This window comes from Calypte anna, chromosome 1 (genome assembly GCF_003957555.1).
Source record: "Calypte anna isolate BGI_N300 chromosome 1, bCalAnn1_v1.p, whole genome shotgun sequence".
Taxonomy (NCBI): Eukaryota; Metazoa; Chordata; class Aves; order Apodiformes; family Trochilidae; genus Calypte; species Calypte anna.
Window position 1 is genome coordinate 51,831,179 of NC_044244.1, and position 25,572 is coordinate 51,856,750.

Below are 25,572 nucleotides of genomic sequence, written 5' to 3' on the forward strand. Positions count from 1 at the left end.
TGGTGCATGACGGTGCAGGAATGTATCGGTGGATACGAGCCTGCACAAAGATGGTGCAGAAACCCCTCCTGGTCGTGCCTGGAGTATGCTTTGCAAGTGTGCAACTCCACACCAGGAGATCGCTCGTACTTACATGAGAGGGTGTGCGTACGGGTGTTTTTTCAATAGGATATGACTCTTTCTTGAACTCACCTGTTAGCATCCTTCCCCTCCCCATCCCTCTCTTTTGCACACCCCCACCCGCACCTTTGCAAATATCTACTTGCTTAATTTTCCTTCAGATGTTTATTATATCGTGGAGATAATCACACAGCAAAATACCTCCTGGTGCCACGAGCAACAACAGATTGTCTTGTAGCAACATTTAAATTCATCTGGCTTTTTTTTTTTTTTTCTTCTGCTGCACACAAAGAGATGTAAGATATTAACACCATCTCTCTCCCTGGAGCTAGTGGTGTAGCAGGGCAGGGAAGAAGGCAAGCGGAGCTAAGAGAAATGGGCTCCAGAATGCAACAGTGAGAACCTGGGGCCAAAAAAATAACAAACTACTGTGCCGGGAACTCCTCTCTTCTTATCTCTTGCCGAGGAGGAAGGAATTTCTGTCCCCATTCCACACAGATACTAAAGCCACATTATACGGGTTATTACAGCATTAGTCATTTTTAATTAATTTATCGTTTAAATTAACACACTTTTTATTTTGTCAGCTATGGACTGCTACTCCCTCACTAGATTTTTCGCCTTGATACCCAGCCAAGAGGAGGATGGCAAGTTATGCTCCACCCATCTCCTCTCCTTTATAAAAGGAGCAGCCCCGAGTGCCAGTTTAGTCTCTCTTGCAGCTCGCAGACTAAAATAAAAGACTCATCGGCTCTCTCACCTCCCCTTCAGTTTCACCTTTTCTGCTTTTTTTTGCCGTTGTGTTTTTTGTTTTTTTTTCCCTTTCTTGTTGCAACAGAGCGCGGGAGGCAGCGGTGGCTCCGCTCTGAGGCTCGTCAAGGCTCAGTGCACGCACGCACATACACACACGCAAACCAGAGCGAAAACATTTGCTCTCACCTGTCTCCAAACCCAGAGCAAACCTCACGTCCAAGCAAGCTGCCAACACTTCAAGAGAGGAGGCACCCAAGCCACGAATTTAATGGGAAGGGAAGAAATTCAATGCACAGTAGCAACTTTTCGCTAAAAAAAAGCAGCCAGGCTTAAGGAAGAAAAGGAGTGTTTTAAGAAAATGACACCTTAAGGAAGAGGAATTTTTTTTTTTTTTTAATTCGTACCAAAGTTTGGAAAAGTTTTTTAATTGTTATTTTGTGCATCTTTTTCTAAGAACACTGAGTTATTGCTGCCCGCATGTAAAATCTTTTACATACATATATTTGAAGAGGAAGACAACCAAGAAGAAAAATAGCATGTGGACCACCTAGCAAAAGGCAATACCGAAGCATCCCTTGGGGCGAAAGGGACGCAGACTCTGGATGCGGATAATTTTGAGGGACTGCATTTTTTTTCCCACCGGGCTTATGAGATAGCAGAGAGGCAGGCGACTCACCGAGCAGTACCTCTGCCTCCCCTCACCACCACCACCTCTTCCAAGGTCTTCTGCAATTCTCCCACCCGCAGCCCGGCTCGGAGGGAGAATGGGAACCCGCGGAGCAGCCCTCGATGCCTGAGGCCGGGCGGCCGCGGGGTTGTCTGCGGGAAGCGCTTCCCCTCTCCCGGGGCTCGCCGTCCATGTGCCCGCAGCCGGTGTGGCCTGAAGTCGGGATGAATTTCGGCGTGGTCTTCGCGTTCATCCTCTCCCTGCCCCTAGCCCGCCTGGAGGTGAGTTGCCTTGGCCGGCACCGGGCGGTGCTGCCGAGCTGCCAGTCCCGGAGGGCGGCGGGGGAGGGCGGCGGGGACTCGGGGCGGAGGGGGGGGGGGGTGGTTTAGACCGGCGGCGGAGGCTGCCGCCCCGCAGGTGAGGAGAGGTGAAGCCTGGAGGTGGGGGGTGGGGGGTTGCGGAGAAGCGGAGCTGAACGGCAGGGGCGAGAAGCCCGGGTCGGGCGGCGGCTTTCCTGCCCCTTTTCTGAGGGAAGGGCTCGGCAGGGGCGCTAATGGCGGCCGCCCCCGGCCCTGAGGGGGAGCGACCGCTGGGGGCCGCTTTCCCGCCTCGGGGCGGGGTCGCTCCCCCCTGTCAGGACGGGTACTACCGGGAAAGGCTTCGCTTGGCAATAAACCCACCCTCGTGTGCATCCCGGGCTGGAAGGGAAGGGGAGACCAGGCTAAAGCAATCCCTGGTTGATGGATGGAGCCGGGCTGCTGCTGAGGAGCACCCCCGGGATCCCGCAGCCTCCTGCCCCGCCGGCAGCTCTGCCCCCGTTTGGTTGTCACCCCTGCGGCGCGGTGCCAGATGGCTGCTCCACCAAACCACCCGCCTTCCCTGGTTATTTTGGCGTGCTAGGAGGCAGGGACCCAGGCCCGCTTGCCACCACCTCCAGAATTACGCACTGCATGAAACCCACCCTGGCATCACCGAGGGGCCGATGGAGGAAGGGCAAGGGGGCTCCGAAAGGGGTGAGGAAGGGGGGCAGTGCCTCTAGAGACACCATCACCAGGGCAGCATGGCTGTTCAGCGGGGTATCCGCCTGTCTGGGGCCATGGGGAAGAGGCAGGAGATGAGTGTCCCTGCTGTGCTTGCACAGTCACGCAAGCATCTTGTCCTGCAGCCCTCCCGCACACTCTGCTCAAGAGGAAAGCAGGCACAGGGCGGGGTCCAGGTGGTGGATTTGGCTTGGTGATCGTACACCCCAACCCTCTTTGGTTTCCCCAGGTGGAAATCAAAGCCTCACCCCAAGGCATGGTCAAGGAAGAGGAGCCCCAAGACCCCAAATCCTTTGACCTCTGCTGCCATGTCTGATAGTTTGATGGTGTGCAGATTGAGGGGAACAGAAAGCCCCTAACATTTACATACAGGGCTCAGTTCCCACTTCAGTTCTACCTAAGGTGGCAAAACTGTGGTTTGGATCTTCAGCTTGCAGGTTGTGAGGGGCAGGAAATATCCTTCCACCAGAACTTTTCTCCCTTTGCATCATTTCTTTCTCTTCCTTATTTTCTGTCAGGTCATCTTGTGGGCAGCAGAGAAGGGGCTGGGTACAAAGTATCACATCACCTCCTTAAGGTCCCATTTTGCCTTTGCCCAAGCCGCAAAGGGAAGCAGTTAGAGCTGTGGGCTACCCAGTGGTTAAGTTTGTTTTGGGCAGAGGATGGTATTTCCTTTGTGGGTGGCTCAGATCCCTTTCTCCTGTGCAATGTGAAACATCACCTATGGTTGGTGCTGGGAAAGGGTGAAGATGTAGTGACTGATCCCAGAGGGCTGTTCTTCTGCACTTCCATCACATTAAAAGAGTGCTCAGCTTTATGACAGCCTAATAGAGTTAGGGTTTAGGAACTCTGGCTCAAGATTCCTTGGGAGGAATAATGATATTTGTCATTTTATGATGAGAATACCAAGAAGGTTTATGCTTGGGTAGATGCTTTTGCCTACAGATAGTCCCCACATCGACTTTGAAGCCATTGTGTTACACCTCTGCCCCAGGCACATACAACTTGACTCTTACCAGGCAGCTGAACCATAGTCATCCTCTGAATGGGGCTTGCACCTCCTCCCCAGCCCTGCCTGAGAGAAAGTGTGTGGAGAACAGTAGCTCCCTCTGATCAGCAGAGGCCTGAGCCGGGAGATGAAGCATCCTGAGTCCTTCTCCCTCTTCAATCACACCCATCTGGATCTGGAGGGCCCTGGAACTCTTCCAGCGGGCGGGAGTATGAGCCTCAGTGGGAAGGTATTTGCCAGTTGGGACGCGAGGATGCTAAACCAATTTGCATTTGCCCCGCGGGCTGTAATAGTTGCCTTGCAACATTTAGAGAGGATGGGCTGAGCCCGGTGTGGTTGTGCTGGGGTGAAGCCCCACTGGCAGGGCTTTCTGGAATTCCCGAGGAATGGGGTGCGGCCGGGCGCTTGCTTATAACCTGGGCCCAGCTCCTCATCACGTCTTCTTGGTGCAAGACTCCCGGGCTCTTCCCGTGTCTTCCTAGCATGAGGCTGTGACAAGGACAAAAGCGGTGGGGGCCGGGGTGGATGACACGTCTGGGGTGAGCTCGTGGAAGGAGCCAGGCGAATCGTCCCTGCCTCCCTCTTCCCATCAGCTGATGCGCAGCGGCAGGAGAGAATGACAGCGGCTCCTGCGGTGTTTCCAGTGCTGCCGGTACACAGCCAGCCCCGGTGGTGGAAATGCCTCCAAGCCCTCGCAGGGGAGGTGTAGGGGGAGTGCGGAGGAGCAAGGTGGGGCAGTGGTGGAGTCCCCCTTGAAACGGGGAAAGGGTGGGTAGGTCTGGCTGTATTTTAGGAACGTGGGCTAGATCAAACGTTAAGGTTGATTCTTTTAAGGGAGGAAAACATAAGCCACCGTCCCACGTGGAGGGGAGTTCGTGTGAGGAGGGTTGTGCCTTCTGGTGGGACAGGCGTGCCTGGTCCTCTGGCAGGTGGGTTTTGTGGTCCCCCTGTAGCTGGGAGTGGTCCTGGAAAGGTGGAAGCCCTATGTCAGAGGAACAAGAGTCTCGGGTTTGGATGGCCAGTGGCAGGATGACTGCCAGTCTTGCTCTCTGCCAGGGAATGCAGTGGAGTCTCCCCTCAGGGTCCTCGCATCAGCTTCAGAAGGAATTGAAAAATGCTGTTTGTTTGGGGTTTTTTGCCTGGCTGATCACTGGAGGCTCCGCTGCCAAGATCTCATGCTGTGGTCAGGGTGGATGTGATCGGGAAAGTCCTCCTTATCAGGGCAGAGGAACAGATAACCGGGTGCTTCCCTTCCCTGGGAAGGTAGTGCTGCTACCCCTCTGTCCTTCTGTGTGCAGTTAGATGTGGGTGTGCAGACACACCACCCAAAAAAAAGAGGACTGGAAGAGTTCTCACCTTGGGAGTGTCCTTGACTGGTTTCTTTGAGCCCTGAGGGTCTGCCTTCCCTTCCAGTTGCACAATCCTTGCTGCCTCCTCCTCTGTGTCTTCGGTGCTGCCGAGTCAGATACACCTTCGGGCAAGACTCCTAAACCCTTGCCAGTGAATAGCCAAGGGGAATGACTGGAGCACAGCCCTTAGTATTCCCTGTGCCACCGCAGCGGCAGTGGCTGATTGCAAAGGGATTTTTCTGCAACCCTGGTGCTCAAATCATACACTGGTGGAAAGTTCCAGGGGCAGTGGATGGTGAGGTTAACTATGAGGCTGATTTTGGGAGAGCTTGTGTGTGGGGACGGGAATATTCTGTTTGCAGGGCATTGCTGCACGTGTTCCCAGGTGCTCTGCTGCCTTGTGTAAGGTGTGCCCTGGCTCTCACCCTAAAAGTGCCAGCAGCCAGGAGAAGGGGAGGGGACATCCCTAACGGGGGGTGGGGGAGATTGGCAGAGTGGGGGGTACTCCTGTGGCTTGGGGGAGAGCCAGGCACTGGAGGTTGAGGGAGGGTAGAACAAACTTACTTTCTTCTAGGAATTCAGGGCCTCGCAGGAATATGAGGCCAGGCCTTGGGGCACTTGACAGTCAGCCAGGAGTCCATTGAGACTAAAGTCTTCTTTGATCTGCCGAGCAGTTAAAAAAGGAGATTGTTAACCTATGTTAGACAAATAACTCCAGAAGAGCCACTAAGCAGGAACCAGACCAGCTGCTTGGTCTGGTCTGTTGAGGATCCAACCTCCTGCAATGCTGCTCCACCTCCCCATGGGATCAGGTGGAGGTGGCTGAGGGACCTCTGCTTCCCTGTGTCCCATCCCCACCAAGTGCCCTTGGCCCAGGTGTGTGCAGTGCCCCAATTTCATGGACATTCAGGCATAGATCTGGGATGGGAGACCCAGAGGCATGGCTGTTTCCAGGCACAGACCTCAAAGGCAGCAAGGCCAACCCCTTGCAGCTCAGATCTGTGTATCTGCTCTCTGGCCAACCTTGGACATGGTTCTGCAGCACTAGAGGAAAGCAAGGAGCTTCACAGGCTTGTGGTTGTCACTGGCAGAGCTGCCTCTCTAAACCCCAAGGAGGCGGACAAGATTGTGAGCCATGTGGGCTGGTGATACACAGTAGCCATGCTGATAGTATCTGCAGCAAGAAAAAAATTGGCACCTGAAACTGCTGCTGTGAGCAGGGAGTGGAGCTTATTCCTGCAGGCAGTCCCCAGCAATCCAGCTCCTGAGGGCCTGCGTTTGCAATCCCTGATTCATATCTGTTCCCCCTGCTCAGTTAGCAAGGTGACACCTCCCAGCTTGCCTCCAAAGTCACCCGGTCTCGTAACACTTGCCCACGCTCTGCCCCAGCGAGTGCCAGAGTTTAAAATAAAGTTCCATTTCCTACACGTATTAAGTGTCAGGAAGGACCAGGGGCATCCGTGCACGGCAGCATTCGTACCCGAATGCATTTGTCTGACAGGTGCATACATTAAAAAACCTGCAATTTCAGAGCCGCCCAGCACTGAGCCCTGGCTGCAAGTACTAGGAATTGCAAATGATCCCTTTCCCAGTAGACGCCGTGTGTGGCACAAGGCAGGGAAGTGCTGCAGAGCCTCCCTGGCAGGGGCTGCTGGCCCCGCTCTTCCTCACGCGGCAGGAGTTGTCAGAAGGCATCTTCATTTCGCAGCTATCCAGTGATCCCTGAATTACACAAGTCTCTCTCTCGCTGTGCATTCATCACTGATGCTGCTTCCCTCTCCCTCGGAGACTGAGGAAGCAGCGCCTGGGGATGTAAAATCTGCTTTTGGCTGCAGGCGGACAGCCAGATCCGTGGTGAGATGTGACAGAGACAGGGACAGAGCAGGGCAGAGAGGCTCGATCTGACATGAGCTCTCTGGTGGATCAGGCTGTGGACGTTTAAGACACTAGCGCTGGCTGCTCTGTAGCTATCCCAGGAGGTTCCTGCCCCGTGACTTGTGCCGCAGCATCCTTCAAGCCACTGCGTCCTAGTTTAAGTTATGGTATTAGAGGGTGGGTTAGCAGGGCTGGGGAGGGAGGGCTCCTACTGCCACCTTAGGAGAGGCAAAGGGCAGGTGGCCAAGGGACAGGCACGTGTGGTGGTGTCAGGGTGCCAGGCTCAAGCAGCCATGCAAAAGTGGCTGCAGGCTTGGGCTGAAGCCCTCGAGGTTTAACAGCCAGCATTTAACCACCTGCCTGGAGGTTTTCCTTGACTCTGAGTGGAAGGGAAATGTTCTGCACTGAAGGTGGGCAGGGAGGGAATAGCTTTACCCTAGAAGGACCACACACATGCCACCAACTGCCCATAAGAACCCACACGAGAAATCCCAGCGTTTCACAGGGGCACGAGCCAAGTTCTCCTCTCAGTTACAGGAGCATGTGTAGGGCTGTGGCTCAGAGGGCATCCAGCACCCGGCTGAAAGAGCGGCTTTTCCGCATGAGTAGCCCGGAATGAAGAGAGCTGGGAGCTAAGCAAACACTTTGGCCAGTACTTTCCTCCCTCTTTCTCTGGTCTTTCGGAAGTATGTTTTAATCAGTGCTTGCTTTCCCACACTGCTCCTTTGTAGTCTTGTTAAGTGCTGTCACCGGGGCCCATTCAAGCCTGGTGCCAGACTAAAATTCCCAAGAGATTGATGGCGTTGCACCTGCCTGCACAAACCCTGAATCTGGCCTATCGCCTGATGTCCATGAGCCTGCTTACTTAAGGTTTTTTGGCACTGGCATGCAATGACATCCAAACTCCCATGTGTGTCTTCATCCAAATCAGCTCCTCAGCCCACCACCTTGAACAGCCTTTCATGTCCTCCCTGCATCATTTGTGGTTTCACTGCGGGCTCAGGCTGGGGCAGCCTCAGCTGTGAAGGTCAATCTTCCTCTCCAACCCCCACCTTTTTTTTTTTTTTTTTTTAAGGGTATGCAAATTATGGATATTATTGGGCCTCTGTGGTTTGAAAATACACGCGCATGCACACGCACATGCACACGATATCTCACAAAGCCCGTGAGGGTGTTTCATAACAGAGGGAAATATTGGGAAGGTTTTATCTGATAGCATAAGGGAAGTCTGTTAAAACGCCTTTACTGCAGGCAGCAGGAATGAGAGGCCACCTGGAGAAGTCATATAGCACCGGTGAAGGAAGCCTTGCTCTGGCTGCATAGTGTCAGAGGCTCTGTTGCACAGCCCAGGCATTTTTTTGCTTTTTCAGTCTCCTGACTGCTTTGTGAGAAGCAGCAAGAGGGACTCTCTCCCTTTTGCTCAGGTTTCAGCCTCAAAGATACCCTTCTTGAGGGTATCTTTGCCTTTCTCTGGTTCCTTCACTGGTTCCGCCATTGTTCTTCAATTCCTCCTCAGTTCCCCATCACGACACAGTCAGTATCTGCAAATCACCTCTCTAATGTTTGTTTCTCCCCTTCTTTTCATTTTTTGTCATTTGACAGGGGGACCCCATACCTGAAGACATTTATGAGATTTTGGGTGGCAGCTCTGTGCGCTCCATCAGCGACCTCCAACGTGCCCTGCGGATAGACTCCGTAGGTAAATCTCCTCTTCACCAAACACTCCTCTATTTTTTCATAACTCTTTGCCAGGGAGGGAGGGGATATTCTGTTTTCCAACAGGCAGACTATCAACAGACTTCACAATAAGTCACACGGGCAAGGCAAAGGGTAATGGGCATGAGTTTCTCCTGGGGAGATTGCATTTGAACAGAAGAGGAAATTTTTTCTCCGTGAGGACAGTCAGAGGTTGGAATGGTCTCCCAGGGAAGGTGGTGGATTACCCCACTTCGGAAAGTTTTAAGTCTCAGCTCGATGGGGTCCTGAGACATACCATATAAGCAATAATATTAGAAGGGTTGGACCGGATGATCTTCGATGTCCCTTCCTACCTGACATTCTATGATTCTGTTAATAAATCCAGGAAACAGTCAGTAGCCAAGACCTGGCTATTTATACACATAGCCTTTTTGAAACCTGTGCAAGCTAGGCAACTAGATGTTTTTGTAGATCTCCTCCTAACTGCCTCAGACATTGATTCCAAGATGGATTCCATTGGTTTCCAAGAATGGTAGGAGATGAGCAAGATGAGTGCAAGAACTGTGGTCAGCATGTTTCACCTTGCAAGATGCACAGGCAGCCTTGAATCATCCAAGGATCAGCCTAGGAGGTGGAGAAATAGGAGGTGGAAATCGGGCGATAGAGCTGGAAAGGGATGAGTGAGTTCTCAGGTTTAGCATCCACAAAAGGCCACGTGCTCCGAGAAGCTTCTTAGGATGAAAGCATCAGAGCACGTGCCTGTGGGTGAGATATGGGACAGGGGCTAAATCAGGGTAGCATCACTTCACCTCCTGCCTGTAGATAAGAGCTCCGGGGGCTGCAGGACCTCGGGGTCACTTGGCCAGGGCTGAGAAAGGAGAGCAGCAGAAGCAGGGAAGCGTGGAGGGGTCGGCACGTGTGGGAATTGGAGCACGCGCCACGGCGGCTGGGCTGGCCCAGGAATTTATTTATAAACGGTCTCTTCAGAGCAAATTCCTTTCTATTCTAACCCTGCTCCCGCCCGTCGTCCCCTGGCCCTCCCAGCTCGCCTTCTCTCTCGTGTTTTGTCTGTTTGGAGCTTTGTAATCCTTGCCGAGACACTATCTACGGGGGAACAGAATTTCCTGCTTTTGTTTCCTATGCCAGTCCAACCACTGGCGCAGTCTCAAAAGCATTCCCGCTGCCTTTCAAAACGGCCCTGGAGGGGCAGGGGAGGGGGGGAAAGAGAGGGGGAGGGCACCAGCTGCGTTCAGCTATTGTTTGCCTTAGAAAGAGGCAACCAGGCTCCCCACCACTGCCACGGCCTCTCCCTGCCCTCACCAGTCCCCTCCTCCTCATCCACAAGCCACACAATGGGGCAACTTCCAAAATTAGCTGTGCTGGATTGATTGTCCCAGGCTGGTCCCCCTGCCCGCACCAACCATAGGGCATGGGGTGTAGAAGGACAGCCTGGGGGAGGGAGGGACCCAGTTTTCAATAGGAGATTTGTTTAGAGCCAACAGTTGTTGCTTCATTTTTTTATTTTTTTCCTTCCCCTCTCTCTCTCTTCTCCTTAACTCAACCTCTGTACAAAAGTCAGCTCCCACCCTTGTTTGATAAAATGCCAGGTGGCACAGGATGGTGGGGTGGGGAAAAAGTGGCTGAGAAGATGCGTGCAGCCTGCCACGTCCTGGTGTCTAAGGAACAGATACATCTCCATCACAGTAACTAAATGCCCTCATAGTTGAGAAACAAATTGGGCTTCTCTTGTTGGATTGAAAAGCCCAGGGGTATTGGGCTTTTAGTCACTAGGCTTCACTTCAGGTCCCAGATGGGAAAGACTGTTCAGAGAAATGGGAAACAGTGCTAGAAAGCCATCTCTTTGTTGCACCCTGTGGCTCTTATCTGGTCCCAGGTAGTGATTGAGGGGCATCACCATTCACTTGTTCCGTGTGCAGTTGGCATATTAGCAAATAAGTGTATTAGCAAGATAATCTCAAAGCATCTGGAGCTATTTCCTGAGCTGTCCATGCACCCTGTAAGTGTCCCAGCAGCTGCCAACCACTGACGGCACAGAGAGCCATGAGTAGGCAGCCCAGGAGGCAGATGAGCTGAGATGCTGCTCTCCAGATAGTATCTCTTAGACACTATGGTAGACCCAACAGCAGAGGTGTGTTGAATTGGGGTCATCTCTCTGAACTGGCATGCCCCTCTAAGTCAGTATTCAGACACTTTCTGCAGCCCTTAGAGAACTACATGCCCTTCTAGAGCATAATCCACCAGAAATCACTTTGGGTGTCTGCTTCAGGGCAAGATGAATGGTGTCCTAGAACTGATCATGTCCTGCCCAGCAGCTTCAGAGGGTCACTCTCTGACCACCCCATGCATAGATGTTTACCTCTCAGGTGCATGATTCCTGGCTTGTGAATGCAGCCTCTGTGCATCCATCCCAACTCCTTCAGCATTTGCTTCAGAGCTGAGGGGAGAGCGAAGCCTCTGCTCCCCCTTATAAGAGGGCTGCACTAGGGCAGGGCTGAGGAAGAGGAATGGGACATGATAGGTGTGGGAAGTCTGCTCCAACACACATCTGATAAACAGAGATCTTCCACTGGCCCCAAATTGTCTTTAAGAAAATTGCTCCCTTGATGCTGACGTCCATTCAGCTTCCTTCAGCTGTTAAAGCAGGTCAGAGAAGGAAAGAGCTGTGGCTGGGTGGGAGCTATCTCCAAGCGTAGCCATTGTCTGGAGCTCAGGAGGGGCTGCATGTTGGAGTGCTCCATGGGGATTATGGGCATTTCTCTATTCAGCACTTCCTATGGGAAAAAGCAATGGGTTGGGAGGGAACTGTTCAGGGCTGGCCTGAATGCTATCGTTCTTCCTCTCCCATCGCTGACTGAATGACCTCCAGATCCTGCAACTTACCTTACAGTAGTATAGGAGAAAATCAGTTTAAACTGCTTTTTTCTATTCTTCTGTTATAAAACTTACTCTAACCTAGAGCAGCTGCAGTGGGTTGGGAGACAGAAAACAAGCACCCCACCTCCCACCCATCATCACATACTCTCCCAGTCCCACGCCACCCCTGAAAGGCAACTCATGTATCATAATTTCTGCTGATCCCATCTAATTTTTGGTCCTCCTTGCTCTATCTTGATCTCAGATTGGTGATCTGAATCCCTCTACTACTCCTCTCAGACACCAATATGCCCTGCCATAGGCCTTGTCATTCTTGAGATCGAGTTTTCCTCTCCCAGGGCTGACTGGGACCCTTCTTTCTTGATAGATTTGTTGCTTTGAGCTGCCTAGTCTGAGCCAAGAGCAAACCTGGAGTGTCTGTGTCCAAGCACAGCTATGACTTCCCTGGTAGATTTACACCTAGAGTGATGTGCTGGGGCTGTGGCTGTGGACGTGGGTGTCTCTGCACTTCACTCGATGAGCAGAGCATAAGTGCCTGACATCTTCTCCTTTCTTTACTCGGTGCTATTAGGTTGTGTCTTTCTCTTTGCAGAGGAGGATACCTCAAACCTGAACCTGAATGCAACTCAGCCTGGTCAAAACCCCGTGGCCCTGTCTAGAGAGCGACGAAGCCTGGGTGAGTCGAGGGTTTTGCACCTTGTGGTTGTTGGGGCGCTCACCTGAGAAGCTGTGGTTGGGTGTAGATGTGTGTCTGAGATCTGGTGGGGAGGCAGGTAGAGGTTATAGTGCTCATGGATGTGAAGACACATGAGAAGGAGGGCCTGAGCCTCCTGTAGGATCTGGGTGTTATGGGCCAGGAGGGCAGGAGAGGGAGTCTGGAGCTCTGCAAGCTGGTGTGCTTTAAATCCCTCTGCTACTGATTTGCTCTAAAGAAATGTCACCTCCTGCCTGGGTCTGCCACTGTGGTGAGAAGCATCATTTCACTGGGAGGTCCCTCACAGGGGGCAGCTCTGCCCAGGAAGGGAGCTAGAGGGGTGAGAAGAGGAGAAAGAACATCTGTGTATGTATGAGAGAATGCGTGGGATCTTTCTTTTGGGTAGAGGTGTCCGTGAGCGGGTTGGTAACAGCTGCAAAGCCCGTTTCATCCCACCTTCTTCTCTTGGCCCTCCACAGATGCTCTGGCAGCAGCAGAGCCAGCTGTCCTCGCAGAGTGCAAGACACGGGTGGTAGTCTTTGAAATCTCCCGCAACATGGTGGACAGCACCAACGCCAACTTTGTGGTGTGGCCACCCTGCGTGGAGGTACAGCGCTGCTCCGGCTGTTGCAACAACCGCAACGTGCAGTGTCGCCCCACGCAGATCCGTGTCCGGCACGTCCAGGTAAGGGAGATGCCTCCCCCTGCTCCCTCCTCCCATGGCCCACCTCCATTCCTAGCCCCCCAAAAATCAAAACTAGAGAGGGTCTCAGGTGCAAGACTCACACAGCGTGACCCCCAGCATCGCCTCTGCAGTCAACTTCTTCTGCAGGAGCTGCAGCCTCTGGCAGGGGGTGACATCCCTCCGGAGCTGGGTGACATCCATTTGTGCCAGCTGCTTGGAAGGCTGGTGCTGTCCAGCAGCTGGGAATTGTCACTGTAGCAGAGCTACAGGGCACAGTCCCCAGCTGCAGCTAAGCTCTGTGGCTCTTTCTGTGGCTGCCTTTTGTCACAGGGATGGTTTTTGATGGAAAAAAGGGGAAAGTTTGCAGTGTCGGTACTCTGCCTGCTCACTGCTGCTGCAGCTCCTTCCCAAGACACAGCTCCTGCAGCAGCTCCTCCTCTTTCTCAGACCCATGGTTACCTCCTGACCCACTCCAGCAGCAAGCAGATACCTTATGGCTATCTGCTTGCTCTGATCCTGCCCTCCTCACAGCTACCAGTGATCTCTTCACAGCTTCCTCCCACAGTTTGTTTAAAAATAATACTTGTCCTTTACTAATCCTCTGCCTGAGCTGTAAGAGACTCCCCCAGGCAGGCGGCAGAGGTTGGCTGGGAGAAGTTGTATTCAAACAGCCCTTTTCATCAGGAAATTCCTTTCTCAGAAAAGCCAGGCTGAATGAGGGAAAAATGGGGGGGGGAGCAGGAGTTGTTTTTGTGGAAAAAACAAGTGAGGGGTCAAAAGCCAGCCTGAAAAAGTGACCTGGAAATGGTTTCTTTGAGAACAGAGGTCTCTCTATTGTTTGGCTGGAAGTGTTTGTCTAGCGAGCAGCGTGTGGTCTGAAGCGTGTGGAGTGGGCTTTCAAGGAAAGATAAACAGCCTGGCTGCTTTGGCTCTGGCTGAGGGATGCTGCTGGGGGCAGTGGGTTTAGAGGAATTCAATCCCAGACGCGCGGCAGAGCAAGTATTTATAGCTTGGGGAGCACTTCAGGGGCCGCGGTCGCGTTAGATAAGCTGAGTGGGGTCAGGCCCGGCCGCCTCTGGAATGGGAGGACCCCCTAGAAAGCTCGTGCCCTGTGGTGGGATGTGGAACAGTAGTGAGTCTTCCCTCTGAGTCAGCACTGGTGGAGAGTCCGAGGGAATTTCCAAAGCACCGCCTTTCCCGTGAAACACAGAGCTGAGGGCTTCAGCCCTGAGAGTTATTAAAGGGCTTGAGACAAATTCAGACAGGCCTCAGCAGAGCTGGTGAAGCTGCGTTTGCTTGCATCGGGCCTGAGTTTTTCTCCTTTTACCCTTCCTGGAGGCTCTTGTGGGAATTAATTCTGGTTGCCTCTAGGTCTCCGCCATCGCAGGAAGCAGGCTAGTGTGTTCTGCACATCCCATGTTTCTTCTGCCTGGGATCGACCAGTCATCCTGCTTAAGCAGCAGGGATAATTAGGAACAGGAGAAATAACCAGTCACATCCCAGCTTGCCTGGTCTAGATCTGCTCTGCTGGTGTCTGCAGAATTAGGTCCCATACACACCACCCCCAAATTTGAACCCTGCTCTATAAACTGCCTCCTGACCCTTGAGGAAGAGAGCCAGTCCTGAAGCATGCTGACACCGATTATTTTTGCTGAGTGGAATCTACAGCCGTGTTCACCTTTTGCTTGCCTCCCTCTTCCAAATAGGTGAACAAGATTGAATTTGTCCAGAGGAAGCCAAAATTCAAGAAAGTCGTTGTGCCTTTGGAGGACCACATGCAGTGTCGGTGCGAAGCGGTGTCCCGTCCACCCCCCCCGAGGAACATCCGGCCAGGGACACGTGAACAGAGACGTAAGGATCCTGGCGATGGTGGAGGGGAGGGTGGTGTGAGAAGAAAGGCTGGGGAGAGAGGGAAGAGCCCTCCCCTGGCTTCAATCTGCTTATCTCCAGTGAAAACCTGGGGCCTCCATGGGTTTACACCAGCTGAGGGACCTTTATTGGGATGTCTGCCTGCCAGCAGGCAGGGGCTGAAACTGAGATGAATGAAGGAGGGGAAGGTGAGAGGTGAGAGGAAGGGCATCGTGGGAAAAGGGAGAGGGCAGACACTGTGGAGAACAGAGGACAAGGGACAGAAGAACAAGAAAAGGAGGCCTTGTGACCCTCCCCTTGCGGGCTCTTTGTTGATAGCGTGTGGAGAAAGATATTTCACTGTGACCCAGCTGAACAGACACTCTCCCCTCTGTTTTGGCAGGCTCGTCACCGTCGCTCACCACAGCCGCTGTCTCACAGAGGCAGCGAGTACGCCGGCCGCCGGCGCAGAAGAGGAAACATAAGAAGTACAAGCATGTCAACGATAAGAAAGTGCTGAAAGAAATCCTCATAGCATAGAAGTGCTGGCAGGGGAGAGAGAGCACAAGGCAGGTAACAGCAAGCTGCTTTTCCAGTCAGGAGAAATGATCTCCCAGGACACAGTTCTGCCCCAGCACCTCAGACTCTTCCCACAGCACAGCTCTTTCAGTGAAGTGGCTACTGTGGGGCTTGGCTGTGATAAAGCCAGTGATGAAAAAAGGGGGTTAGGCTGGGACCCAGTGTGTGCATCCTATTTATGGCTTTTCATAGAGGTGGGAGGATCATGCTGCAAGCATATTTGCTCTCAGGCCCTGCCATCTCTTTTCTCTGCCTCACTTGGAGGCAGAGAGTGAGCCTGACTTCTCTCTACACATAAATCCCCTCGAGGTCCATGTAATTCATCTCTTCTGTGGAGCAACTCCTGTTCTCCTTTCTCTATTGATTTTCTGTTGAAAGCAGAGAATTAATGTTGCTCTGGGGATCTCTTTTCCTTTTATTTCATTAGTTGAGTTGGCAGAAAGACTGAAAAGAAAAGTGGCAACACTTCTGGTTCATCCCTCTCCTCACGGGAAGCCTGTGTGCACAAAAAAAAGGTCATACCAGGGGAAAAGAGAACTGGAATCTCTGGCAAGAGATCTGGACTTTGTCTGTCCAGGGTCAGATTCTTCTCTCCCTGACTTGTGTAAATGGGAGTAATTCCCTCATCATCAGAAGAATTTCACTGGTACAGAGGAAAAGAGAATAAACCCTGGTTCCCCCAGAGAGAGGGAAAAGTGCAGAAGAGAGCAGCCAGGGCACGGAGCTGGGGAGGCTGAGTGTAGAGAGAGGCAGAAAAGCCTAACAGGGAAGGCCCTGGCCTGTAACTCAGCAGTCTCAGCTTCTGTGGTGGCCCCTTAAATGAGCCTGAGCCAACCACTTCACAGTCACTTCCCTTCTCCTTGGAGGAGGGGGATGATGGGTTTCCAATACACAGGGTTTCAGGAGCTGGGGAAGGAGGGCGCCAGGCAGTGTCTTGGGATTGGCATTCCCACGCTTTGCACTACAAGGGTTCTGATTATCCCAGGATCCTCCTGGCGAGGCCAAGGTTCCCAGGGTAGAAATGATGCAAAGCCATGCAAATCTCAGCTCTGGTTCAAGCTGTCCAGAGGAAAAAATAGAGAAGGTCAAAAGTCCTCTTGAGCTTCTGATCTGGCACTTTGACACAAACATTTCCAGAAGAGAAAATAGGGGAAGAGGGGAATTGCAGGAGCAGAGGCTTACATATTCTAATGCTGTGCCTGTTTTTGTTTCTCTTCCAGGTTTATTTAATATATTTGCTGTATTGCCCCCATGGGGTCCTTGGAGTGATAACTTTTCCTCTTTGTCAGTCTGCCTCGACGTCTGATTCAGACGGCAATTGGTGCTTCCCTTTCCATCAATGGACCTTCTCCCACCATAAGCCTCTCCCTTCTTTCATCTATAGCATACTTTTAAAATTTTACACACACAAAGAAAAAGGACAAACATGGCCTATATATATATATACATATATGAGAAAAGAACAAAATACAAGTAAATCCATGAACCCTGGACAGCCACAACTTGCAACGAGGACAGGAAAATGCCTTCCCTGCTCCAGAGGACAGGATGGAAAATGTGAAGAGGAAAGTGGGTCCAATTTCTTTCGAGGGGAGGAGAAAAACAAATGGACAGAGAGCAAAAGGGGAGTATTCTCCCTTCCCCTTGTGTTTCTGGTGAGGCTGGGGGGCCCAGCTGAGATCAATACTTGCACTGGACCTACATTTTGAAAACAGGCCTATCTCAGATTGCGAACAGCAACCCATGATGGAAAATGCACTAAGGACTTTTATCACCCTACCTGGACAGATATATATTTTTAACATGCGTGCGTATATTTTATTTTAAAGAAGAAAAACCAAAACCACTAAGATATACAACATCTCGGGGAACAGAAAAGAACAAAAGAAAACAAAACAAAAAACAAATAAGCCAAATGCATTCCCCCCCTCCCTTTCCCCTCCTGCTCCTGGTGCTGACTGGAAGGTGTTTGGATTGTGGGGAAGGAGCAGACGGTGTCAGGATCTTCTCCACACCCCCGGCCCCTGCCAAGGGGAGCCATCTTTGCACATGCTGGTGGAGAATTCAACTTTCCAGGCTTGGACTCAGATTATTTTTAAAATTTGCTCTGTATGTGTGTGTGTGTATATCTGTGTGTGTATATATATATATACATACGTGTGCGTGGGTGTGTGTGTGTATGTGTATTTATACATACATATATAAAAAATATATATATCTGTTCTTAAATGGATTTCATTCCCCAGTGGCAGGAAGCTCAGAGGCACGTGCATGCATCAGCTTCGTTGGGCTGGCAGAAAAATCCCACTGTTACTGCAATGTGCCTGCAAGGTCTGGGATGGGGCAGGCAGAGACATCATCTGATCTCTCTCTGTCTTGTTGCCCTTTTCTCTCACTCCACCAACCCCCCAGCACAACTTCCTTGCAGGAGGCAAAGTGGCACCACAACAAGACCAGCAACAGCCAAACTTAGAAGAATGACTTAATCTCAGTGAGCTGTCCTTGCCTGCTCTGTGGTCCTGAAAGCAGAATCATGTCATTCCCCCGAGGTTTTTAACCCCTTCATGATGTCCTGCACACCATGCCTTTACTTCTCTCTCCCTGCCAAGGTCACAACATCTCCCATCTTTTTTCCTCTCTTTTTCTCTATCAATTTTCAGATTTTGCCCATTAGGTGTTTTAAGCCCACGTAGCACAGAAGCTGCAGTTGGAAGAAGCTGTCTGAGACAGAAATGAGCCCTTCTAAATGAAGACTCAGAGAACAACTGGAGGGTCAGCTGTAGAGTCCCTCCCAGGCCACTGGTCTGCTCTGGAGGAGAGAGGAGGGGACTCTGCAGGCAGGGGCTACTTCTGCACACCCAATATTCAGTCTCTGCTAGCAGAAACATTACACATGACAGAATTTCCAGCATCACCTCAGATTCCTGCTCTCAGATCACGCTGTGCTAGGTGCTGTGAAGTTGCACATGAAGAAAATGCCTTCTCAGAGTTAGTGGGGCAGACCTCCCTTTCCCCTCCTGCCTCCAGACCACTTCTCTGCACTCACCTCTGTTATGGGAAAAAGCCCCTGAAGGACCGGGGAGAATGAGGCAAAGCTGTAACCTTGGAGCTGTAACGAGTTGTGGAGGGACCCAGCCCTTGCCTCCTGCAAGCCCAAAGCACTTCTCATACCACTGCTGAGGCTCCCTCCTGCCAAAGCCAAGCCCTCAAGTCTTAAGACACTTTTGTTTTCCTGTTCCAAAATCTGTTTCTTTTGGTTTGTAAAGATGGTGAGGTTTTATTGTATTTTAAATTTGTTTTACTTTTTTTTTTTTTTAAAAAAATGTAAGATTAATTTATACCCAGTACTGTATTTAAAGTTATAAAAAAAAAAAAGGAAAAAAAAGAAAAAAAGAAAAAAAAAGAAAAAAAGAAAAAAAAGAAAAATGGAAACCAAACCTCTCAAATGACATTTTCTCTTTCTTTTGTGAGCTGAATTCCAAACAAGCCCAGTGCAGGGTAGAGTGGGATTTCCAGGGCCTCTGGTTTCATTTTCAGGACACTTCCCCTGAAACTGCAGAGAGAAGCAACCAAAGCTGGGAAAGTCCTGTAAGACCTACGCACAGCCCTGCCTGTGGCTGGTGGCCCTGTGCTCCTCCTTCCCACCTGTTGCTCAGCTCTTGGGCTGGTTTGAAATTATTTGGGCACTGGGGATTTCCTCTCAAAGATCTCCCTTCCTCCTTAGCTACTCTGTTCGGACACCTGGCTAGAATTTCCCAGGGCTTTCATCTGATCTCTAGATTCCTCTGCTTTGAAGGGCTTGGGACAGTCAGCACTGTTTACACTCTCCAAAGCTGTACAAACAGTCGGCCCCTTCCCTCCTTAGTCACACCGTCTAGACAACAGCGGCCCTTCCCTCGGTTGGAAAGGCCAGTGAGCTTCCCTTTCCTCTGAGCAAGGGAGATACCACATATCTGGCATTCGGGTGCCAGCCTGTGAGGAGGGAAGGCAGTTGCTGCCCTATGTCTGAAATTCAGGGTCCCCCCCAGCACACACACAACACCTCCAGTCCGTGGCTCAGCTCTGAGCAGCATACACCCACCCTAGGGACTTGTGCTGTGACAATGAGCCCAGGGAGATGGGTGTCTGAGTGTCCTCCAGGCTGTCATTGAAGGGCAAGCCTGGCATTCCCAGGTGTGTGTGTCGCTCCGATATGGTTCATTTTAGGGTGTGGACACCTTTTCCCTGACCCTGTAAATGGAGTAGGGGTGAGTTCTCTCTGCCCCAGGGGTGGAAAGCACAGGCAAAAGCACAATGAGGATAATAATCACATCCCTGCTCTGATTTCGTTAAGAGTAAGTAGTCTGATGAGAGGAAAGATTTATGCCATGAGACTTCTTCAAACTCGAGGGCCTGCCAGCAGAGAATTTTGGGGAGCAAAGGGTGCAAAGAGGACCTGAGTCACCAGAGATGTGGGTGCATCAGCCTGGACCAGGGCTGGGAGGAAGGACTCGGCACCCCAGGAGGCCGGCACACCGCCCGGCCATGGGGGAGAGGTGTGCAAACCCACCCTGCAAGCCCTCCTCTCTGCTTCTGACAGCTCGACATGAAGAGGTGCTGAAAGGAGCAGTGGGACTGGGTGGGTGCCTGGAGCTCGCACCTCTGTGGGCCTCGACCTTCTCTGGCGGCAGCTGCCTCAGTGCTGCTGTTTGCTCGCAGTGCCTTGGCCATCACCCTGCATAGGGGCAGCAAGGGGAGCAGGAGGATGGGTGGAGGTCCCTCTTCTCCAGGGTGGGTTACATCCATCCCACAAAGCCAAGCTCGGGGAAATAAATCTCGAAAGAAGCACGGGGAGGGCTACAGCAGGCTGCTGGAGAGCACCTCCACCATGCTAGGCTCCCCCGGTGCTCCAGCTGGGAGATCTTGGCAGCTCTCCCTGGTTTAATTGCTCAACTGTTGCTTTACCTAAAGGCTCAGCCTCAGGATATGTCATTCAACATGAGGTTCAGATTTTGTTGGAGAAAAAGCATCCAGCCCTCGAGGAGGTGGAGAGGCTTCAGCGATGGATCAGACCTCGAGAACACAGTTCCCAAAAGTAGCAGGCACATAGCAGAGTGTGCTTGATGGGATATTCAGGTGTAAAAAGCAAACTTCTATATTTTAAAGCCAGGCTTTGGCCTTTTTAGTGTTGTGGGTTTGCAACGCCTCATGTTGTCACATGGACAAACAAAGCAAAAAAAAATAAAAACTTTTCAAGAGTTTCCTCACTAGGGCCAGAAGAAAACCTTTGACCATTTGCTTATTTTACAGGAGCTCAGGAAAGCAAACATCTTAAATGTGCCCCTGTGCCTGGCCACAGATCAGAGGAAGAGGCTTCTTCAGCCCAGCCATGTGGCACCAAGCCCACACAGTCACTCCTCTCCTGGAGCCAAGCTCACCCCTTCCTGGCATAAGCCCCGTGATAGCCACCCTGTCCTGCTCCAGACACAGCTGGGAGTGGGCTCAGTGGGAGCTGTTGCCATCCCATGGGATCCCAGGGTGAGACAGGAATGTGTTATAAGGTGGCCCTGTCTCACTGTCCATGTGCAAGTGCCTAGTGGGCCTTGGGGATTGAGAAGCCAAGGGAAAAGCAGAGTACAAAGAGGGAGGAAAATATGAAGAAATAAAAGCTATTTAAGAAAAAAACCCCAACACTAGACCAACAAAAAAAAAACTTGCCTGAGCATGCAGCTGTTCCCCACTTGCCTTCATGCAGCCTGTGACCAAATGGTCTGCACCCCCCCCTCCAAGCTGCGATCTGCCCGTGACCAAGTGAACTTGTTGCAGGCTTGGGAATTTCCCATCTTAAAAGATTTTGCAAGGAAGCCAGGCAGCCTCAGCTGTTTTTGCTTTAAAAGGATTAAAGAAACACCAGAACCCTCCAAAAAATGAGCAGGAAGAGGGTGGGAAGTGCAGGCCACCCCAGACTCTGGGGGCTTCCCTGTAGATAGTGCAGGCATCGGGTTAAAGCAAGAGCCCCTTTCACAGAGGTGGGGCTCTTGGCAGAAGAGTTACGAGGGCAAAGACATCAAACTACAAAATTATGGCAGGGATTCCCTACCCTTTTTCCTCCTCCCGACAGGCAGATACCAGGCAGGCCTTGGGTTCACAGCAAAGGCCAAGGAAAGTTGGGAGGAAAGCAGCCTGGAGGGAAACAACTCCCTTGTAATTACTAACTCAATAAGAAAAGCTGTTTGCAAGTGATTAAGCAGCAACCCCAACCCAGCAGGGAGCTGGACAGCAGGGAGGTTTGTGGCTTGACAGTCAATTCAAATTTTGAAATACTTACTGTTATTGTTTGTTTGTTTTGTTTTGTTTTGTTTTGTTTTTTCCTCTTTTCTTTTCTTTTCTTGCACATGCTGCAAAAGCAAAGGATGAATGGTGGAGAGATGCCGGGCAAGTAGCTCCACTGTACATCTTGGCTCAGCAGCTTTGGAAAAAGCCTGAGTTCCCAAATGCCCCAACCTTCACCACTGCTGGCCAATGCAGTCAGTGAAGACAAGCTCTGTTCCCCCAAACCCAGGCCTTGCTAGGGTGTTTTCTGCATGAATAAAACCTATTTTGTTTCAGTATAAATCTTGGCACAGACATGGGGAAGAGCAAAGGAGAGGATGGTAGCTACTGCTGCAGTGCAGAGCTAGTGGTGAGTGATGACATTAGAGACAAATCAAATGAGGTCAGAACAGAAACAAGTGGTGATTAATGAACCAAGGTATGCTCTGGGAGAGAAGCTCTTACTGAAACATGCATCAGCAGCTGCAGCCCAGAGCACCCAGGAGATCCTGGCTGGCCAGAGGGCACTGGGTACCCTGTGGGTGATCTTTTCCCCTGATGATGTCAGATGTTGCCGTGTAAGGATCCAACACGCAGACAGCCATACACACATGGGGTCATGTGTGAAACCACACCAAGCATCTGCACAAGTGCTTTGGTTGCTGAAATGAGGCAGGTGGCTGGAAGGAGGCACTCTGGAGCACATATTGCAGGTGGGGTCCTCCCTCTCTCCTCCGGCAGGCAGGGTCTGGGGACCATCAGAACAGGCAGGACTGCCCAGGGGACAGCAGAGCTCAGCCAGGTGTGTGGAGCCAGGTACAGAGGAGGTCCCTAGGATGGTCGCACACATGAAAGGGATTTCACTGCTCCACAGGCCTCAGCTGGGATTGCCAGAAGGCTCTGAGGACATCAGAGGGTCATCAGGGCACTCAGGAGAGCTGACACTTGGGCAAGCCAGGATATTAGATGTTCCCAGAAAGGTTTGCTGGGACCTGGTATGTGCTGACTTGATGTCTGCCAGGGTAAACCCTGTGAGGTGCCAGTGTGAGATGCACACATTGTCCCAAGCCCTGGGCTGGCTGCACATCTCCAGGTAAAGCACACGAGGGAACAGCCAGCCCTGTTCTACTCCAGTGTGGCCCCAGGAGGGCATCTCTTGGGCAAGGGGGCTGTGCAGAGGAGCAGCCTGCAGAGGTGTTATTTAGGTGGAAAAAGTGTTCCACTGTAATGATGGAAATTGTATTTCACTAACTAACTGAAGAGAGAGAAAAATGGGAGGGAGAGAGAGAGAGAGAGAAAAGACCTTCCTCCCCTCTGACAGGTTCAAGAATTTTTTCCATTAATCAAGAAGAAAAACAAAATGCTTGTGCTGGGAGGGGGAGGGGAGGAAAAGGGGGGGCTCTCCCTGGTGTCCCATAAACCTAGTGGCCACGGACAAAACACTGCAATAGCAGCATGACCTTGCCCTGGAAACTTTGAGGCAGCACTGGTCAGTGGAGTGAAGGGGTAGCACACCTTCCCTTGCAGGGAACTCTGCTTCAGAGCATCCCAGGCTGGGAGAGGGGCAGCTCCCTCACAGAAGGATGCACAAATCCCAGTGAGGCTGGTGAAGGACAGGACCAGAACCTCATGCAGTGAGGTGGGTGGTCAGCAGTGCAGGTTTCTTCCCTGGTAGAGGGGCTTCTTCTTCATCAGAGCATCCTACTAGCTTTGTCAACCAATTGTAAAAGAGGTGAAATGTGCCCTTTTTGCCTTCAGTTTTGGCAAGGATGAGGCTCTCCTGGCTCAGCTGAAGCTGGTGTGAACAGCCTGGTAATTGAATAATATATTTTTCCCAGCACAGCCACCTTCAAATGCATTAAATGAAACAGAAAGGAGCAGCTGAACAGGATTTGCAGTTTTTTCCCCATGATATGTATTTTCCCTTTTCCATGGATGGTCCCACTGGGTATGCTGCAACCCATTGTTGTACTTATTTATTTACTCAGGTTTTGTAGATGGTTTCAAAGCTCATGGCCAGGAAGGAGCAACCAGATGCTTCTACTGTGCCGGGCAGAAAATCTGCCACAGTTTCCCACTCTGAACACAGACACAGAGCCAGGTGCAGCCCCCAGACCCGCAGCTGAAACCCATTCCCTGCCCTCCCTGCTCTAAGCCAGCTCACAGATGAAAGAGAGATATTTGATTGCAAGTTCATCTGGTGTGTTTTTTTTTCCAAACAAGAATCCATCTGGTAGGAGTGGCTAGGGTTAAGAAGTTCTCCTCCTTTTGGAGACAGAGAGAGAGGTTGGGTGTTTGGGTGTAGGAGAAGGATTCCCACTGTCTGGGAAGGCAAAGCAAGGACTGACACACCACTGGTCCCTGAGAAAGGCCAGCCAGCAACACGGGATTTTTGGCAGCTAGAAGAAATGAATATTTATGAAGTGGGATTTTTAAAAAAATATCTCTAAGGAATGTGGGTGCACGTGAACACCCATCTGGGAAGCTCAGGCCCTTGGGCAGCAAATGGGGAGCTGGCACGGTGCTGCTGTGCCCACCACGGTGCTTCACCTGCACTGTGGGTGCAGCTCGGAAAGGATGTAATTGCAACTGGCAGCATCCCTGGCATCTGGGGGACTTGAAGCCAGGAAGCCAAAGTGTCACAAGCCTGACAGGCAGCCACCTTACCCCTCCCAGCCTCCAGTCCCTTTCTTGGGTCACAGCACTTGAGCGTGGCAGAGATAAACATTTCAGTCATCTACAGCACAAACACCAGGGGCTGGAGGACACCTCTGACAGTTGAGCTTTTTGGAAGCAGATATGTGTGTATGTACCATATATAGCACCTAGTACCCCGTCCAGGAAAGCTGCTCCACTGCAAATTACCCCCTCTATGTTCCATGGGATAGTGGGTCTCCTGGAGACTGGGACATGACAATTTTCCTGCCAGGCCTCCCACCAAGCCACAGGCAAGGCAGGCAGCCCCAAAACATCTAGTGTGATGAGTCCTTATTGCATGGGAATTGAGTGAAAAAATTACCTGGATGCATATCCTTGTCTGGAGCTGGTACCATCTGGGACTTAATCCAAGCTAAGGTGGGGCTGGAAGTGGTCATGGCAGTGCTTGAATTTGGGAGGCCAACCAGCTCCCCAGGGCTGGTAGGATCTGGCTCCCTGGGATATGTGTCATTGGATGGGAGAGTTCACAGTGACAAATTTTGTCAGTGTCAGAGGTGTTCTCGGTATGGGCATCTGCATCTCAGGTCTCCATCACTCTTAAAAGGTGGAAATAATTCCCATCCATAGGTTTGAAAATGGACCTGAGAAGTTTGTGAGGAGCAGCAAGAACTGGCTACTGAGAGACAGAGTGAACTTGTAAAGGAGTAGGAGGGTGACACCCAAGAAAGGCAGGCATTTTTTGAAAGTTTTTTCTCTCACTCCTTTCCACCCCTCACCCAAAACCCCCTTCTGCTTGCCAGGAAACATGGCTGGGGCAAGTGTTTTGCCACCTGGCTCATGCACGCACCAGTCAAGGAAACAATTCTGCAATTGAAAGAGGAAATCTCGGTCCCCGCTATTTCCAACCTCTATTGTTTGTTACTCAACTCATGCATTACACAGACCAGCTAGCAAGGCAGCAAGATTGCAACACTATGCATGTGCTTTCAAACATTTAATTTTAGCATTGCAAGAAGGATTCGTGGTATCAACAAAGCCCAGTTCTAAGGAAAGAGGAAACCTGTGATTCTGACACTTTATTTTGACCATAAAAGGAAGAAGATCATTTAGATCTTCTAAATGACCTAATAGGTTTAGTCATTTGTAAACCTTACGGGAGTCCAGTGGACCCCTGCAGGGGTTTTCCCATTCCCAAGGGCCTGGGTTGCTTGGGAGTCTTGGGCAGGTCTGAAGTCCTTGAGTGACTGGAGCTTTGTGCCTCAGATAAACCTCCTGATCTTTGGACCTTTGCTTTGAGCAGCTTGGGATTCATGCATCACCCTTTACAAACCATCTCAGGCTGTTTTTTTTCCAGCAAGTGTCAAGACCTTGACATGGATCCTTCTACAGACCTGGGGTATGGGTTCCTTAT

General features: G+C 51.4%; 1 protein-coding gene across 2 annotated transcripts; it reads left to right on the forward strand.

Moving 5' to 3' along the window:
- Positions 1-1,351: 1,351 nt before the first annotated feature.
- PDGFB (platelet derived growth factor subunit B) lies at positions 1,352-17,322 on the forward strand. Of its 2 annotated transcripts, none has more exons than XM_030455238.1 (7): positions 1,352-1,821; positions 8,416-8,512; positions 11,999-12,082; positions 12,580-12,785; positions 14,492-14,636; positions 15,037-15,206; positions 16,433-16,616. In XM_030455238.1, the coding sequence occupies exons 1-6, from the start codon at positions 1,663-1,665 to the stop codon at positions 15,171-15,173; spliced, it is 828 nt and encodes a 275-aa protein (XP_030311098.1). In that variant the 5' UTR covers positions 1,352-1,662; the 3' UTR covers positions 15,174-15,206; positions 16,433-16,616. The 2 variants fall into 2 exon arrangements, with proteins under 2 accessions (XP_030311098.1, XP_030311108.1); XM_030455248.1 differs by having other exon boundaries at positions 1,667-1,821; positions 15,037-15,202; positions 16,433-17,322.
- Positions 17,323-25,572: the final 8,250 nt, after the last annotated feature.